Source organism: Henckelia pumila, chromosome 2 (genome assembly GCF_033568475.1).
Source record: "Henckelia pumila isolate YLH828 chromosome 2, ASM3356847v2, whole genome shotgun sequence".
Lineage (NCBI taxonomy): Eukaryota > Viridiplantae > Streptophyta > Magnoliopsida > Lamiales > Gesneriaceae > Henckelia > Henckelia pumila.
In genome coordinates this window covers 168,214,312-168,218,170 of record NC_133121.1, presented here as the reverse complement: position 1 = coordinate 168,218,170, position 3,859 = coordinate 168,214,312, and the positions used below count along the sequence as shown (strand labels likewise).

The 3,859-nt window shown below is 32.4% G+C and overlaps 1 protein-coding gene across 1 annotated transcript; it reads left to right on the top strand.

Annotated features, from left to right (window-relative positions):
* Positions 1–894: 894 nt before the first annotated feature.
* Positions 895–3,316, top strand: LOC140878912 (bidirectional sugar transporter SWEET1-like). The gene is made up of 6 exons (XM_073282536.1): positions 895–937; positions 1,528–1,564; positions 1,684–1,779; positions 2,421–2,706; positions 2,909–3,028; positions 3,140–3,316. The coding sequence occupies exons 1-6, from the start codon at positions 895–897 to the stop codon at positions 3,314–3,316; spliced, it is 759 nt and encodes a 252-aa protein (XP_073138637.1).
* The last annotated feature ends 543 nt before the right edge of the window (positions 3,317–3,859 follow it).

Here is a 3,859-nt window from a genome sequence, read left to right as displayed (position 1 = left end):
TGTCATAAGATGTCACAACACCTAAGAAAACACATACACACACGATATTCCATTCTATTTTTGTCAAACCAAAAATTCTTTCAATAAAATTTAGGCAAATGTTGCTATAATTAAAAGTGCAAAACATGTTTTGATATACTGATCTACAGTACACAGGTTATTTTCCTAAAATCGCCAAAGTTGATATCTATTAATATAACTTAACAAATTTAATTTATACATCACCAAAAGCATCAAAACATTAATGCTCATCAATGCTCGAGTGAAGTGGCATAAACCTCTTTCCTTTGTGAAGGAGGTGTGGGTTCGAAATCGTATTTCCCCAAAGTTGTATACGACGAGCTAGGAAACATTCCGTATATCATGCAAACTAATCAATACATACACATGCATTGCATATTTAGGCTTCAAATAAACTTTGTTCAAACAATTATGCAAACGAACTTTTTTTTTTTTTTAAAAAAAAAAGCAACTAATTTTTCGGGTTCGGTAATTCAGACCCAAAAATTCCCAGCTCGTAGCACGCTAATATAGTTAGTTACGCATTATGACAATTATTTTAAAGTGAAAAGATATAAATGCAACCAAACTGCAGGTTGACAAGGAAAAAAAAAAACTTGTTTGATCAGCAAACTACACACATATATATTTTGAGAATGTAGAGCTTCCTCATTGATTACATTACACCAGAAAAATTTTTAAGGATGTGGATGGAACCTAGTACTAACATTTAATGCAACAACTAAAATATTGTGAATTTTTTTTAAAAAGAAAATAATATGTTTTTGGGGTTTTTTAAATATAAGTCATCCCTCACCGCTTGCTGCCACCAAACACACTTCTTTCTATTTTCTTGAAAGACTTCTTCTTTGTGCTTTAATTTCAAGCTGAAAAATGGGTAAAGGACATGCACTTCATCTGGCATTTGGGATTTTTGGTATGTCTAATTAGTTACTTATAATATGTAATAATTAAAATTAAATTTTAGAGTGCATGGCATTATTATCATTATTATTTTTCTTTTGTTGATCTACTCATAAACATGGTTTGCGGGAACGATCACCGAAGGTGTCGTACATGTCTAACTGATCCTGACCCGGAACAGTCATATTCGCTGTTTCGCGACCGTTCTTGCATATTATTAGCCATGTTTCGTTTTGAAGATTATATTTAATTATTCTTTGTTTGTAACTATAAAGACTTTGTTGATTTTTTTTTTTTAAGGCTTTCTTTTCTAGACTTGAAGTTGAAGTTTTTTCCAACTTTGAGCTTAATTAAATACGCATGCAGATGATTTGTTTTTCAAAAACAAATATATGTGATCAGTATATTTTAAGTTCTTTTCCCATTATATTTTTCAATATGCATGTAAAAGTATGAGCACAGATCGAAAATTAATGGATCTGGGTAGCTAGTGCGTGTGCATGCTTTGCTATTTTCTTGGTTTAAATTATATTTATATAATTTTTTGGGATTTAAATTTATTTGATTAAATTTTATCTTGCACTGAAACTTATTAATTTGCAGGAAATGCTACTGGTTTGTTTTTGTTCCTGTCCCCAGCGTAAGAATCACATATATATTATATATGATTTTTATTATTATTATTTAATTAAGAATAAATTATAAACGTACACTAATTTTTCTAATAAATTTGAACTTTTGCATGCAACATATTTGAAGGATTACATTCAAGAGAATCATTGCAAAAAGATCAACTGAACAATTCTCAGGCATACCATATGTCATGGCCTTGCTCAACTGCTTGCTTTCAGCCTGGTAACTTTTCTTCGAATCTAAATAATATATAATACTTTATTTTATCTTTTATATATATATGACGTACCCAAAAATTTAAGCAGTGATAAAACAAGATATTTTTGGGAGATTATATTATATATATTCATGGCCATTTGGTTCCAATCCCCTTTTTTCCGCCATCAATTACACGACAATATTGCATGCAGGGGGCGGACAGACCGAGGGGGTACCCAAAAAAATAATTGATTTTTTAAAATATATAATTTTCCTATATATATATATATATATATATGAGATTCACCTTGTTACATATCTAATTTCTGATTATTACTAAATTTTGACAAATAATTGGTAGTCACCTTCTATACTTTATTACTCACTGAAAAGAGCTTGTCACGACACTTGTATACGATCATTTCGGTCTATCGACGTGTGAACATCGAATATCTATATCGGAGACATCGAAAAATGGTGATTGTCTATAATATTGGCGAGAATAGCGAAAACAATAATTGTCTCTGCATAAAAAGTATCGAAATGTGCATGACGCTCGACTACCCCATCAACTATAATTTCTGATAAAAACTGCAGTAAACGTTTAATCCTTGAAAAAACGTGTGCATGCTAAGATGTGTTACCACATGCATGCATGCATGCAGGTACGGTCTCCCAATGATATCAAAAGACAATCTTCTGGTGACCATAATAAATGGAAGTGGTGCAATAATTGAAACAATCTACGTGCTGGTTTTCCTCATATTTGCTCCCAAGAAGGAGAGGGGCAAGATTTTCGGGATCTTGGCATGTGTTCTTGCTGTGTTCTCAGTCGTCGCCTCGACCTCGGTTCTTGCCTTCTCACATGACAAGAGAGCAAGGAAGCTGCTCTGTGGCTTTGCTGCCTCATTGTTCTCCATTATCATGTATGCCTCTCCTTTGTCCGTCATGGTAAGATCGACTACTAATCGATATACACGTTTCGCTCATCGTTCTTTGATTCTGTTTCAAAATTTAGTTAGATTTACGCTATAAATCGATAAGGGTTTATAATATAGGTAATGGTACACTCGTTTTATTTATTTAATTTTTTTTTTACTATTTAGTAATAATTTTGTGAAAATTGTTTGGAATTATTAATTTGTACGTGCAGAGGATGGTGGTGCGGACCAAGAGTGTGGAGTATATGCCTTTCTTCTTGTCACTCTTTGTCTTTCTGTGTGGTTCTTCTTGGTTTGTTTATGGACTCATTGGAAGGGACCCTTTTCTTTTTGTAAGTTTAATTCATTTATTTACTTATAATTTCTCATGTGATCAAAGATATATATATCATTATTTTTATACTCATTACTTCAATTGTACATTTATATATATATATATGCAGGTGCCCAATGGATTTGGTAGTGCATTAGGAGCACTGCAACTCCTGTTATATGCCATTTTCCGCAAAAACGAAGGGCGCCACGTCACCACGGATGGATCGCTAGAGATACCTAGCATGGATGGATCCGTCGAAATGGACATAGATGACAAGCCTTATCGATCTTTGGAGTCTGTGTGATCGACAGTTATAATTTTCATGAAGTACTGTGTTGTGTATGAAAGTCTATTGTGTTTTTTTTTTAATTTCTGGGGTTTCTTGTATGACCTTTTTTATTGTTGGTCTTTCTTAGTATTAATACTGCGTGCATGTAAAATATCTTCAGTTTCATCAATCGTGTGCAATAGAAACCTAGCTAGTTGTGTGGTGGTTTTTGTTTTCATATTTTTTCTTCTCAATTTTGATATGTATGTTACGTTTCTCGGGGTTATTACGGAATATCGTAAATCTATCTATATTTATTTATTAAGAATGTATCGTCATCTATTCGATGACGTGTAGCTCATCTGATACTAAAGTGAAATATACTCAATTATAACAATCTCCTCCTCAACTCGAGGGAAAAACAAAAACAAAAAAAAAATAGTACCAAACATATTCTTCAAACGTAATAAATAAATGTGTGCGCTTTTAGATCGGGCTGAGATATCGTACTAAAATACCGAATTATCAGGATATCGTACCGAATTTTTTTCAATATACAGATATTTTTCGGTATACTGA

Coding starts and splice junctions, on each gene's coding strand:
- LOC140878912 (XM_073282536.1), top strand. CDS start 895: ATGGGTAAAGGACATGCACTTCATCTGGCATTTGGGATTTTTG. Junction 938..1,527: donor TCTGGCATTTGGGATTTTTG/GTATGTCTAATT, acceptor ATTAATTTGCAG/GAAATGCTACTGGTTTGTTT. Junction 3,029..3,139: donor GAAGGGACCCTTTTCTTTTT/GTAAGTTTAATT, acceptor ATATATATGCAG/GTGCCCAATGGATTTGGTAG.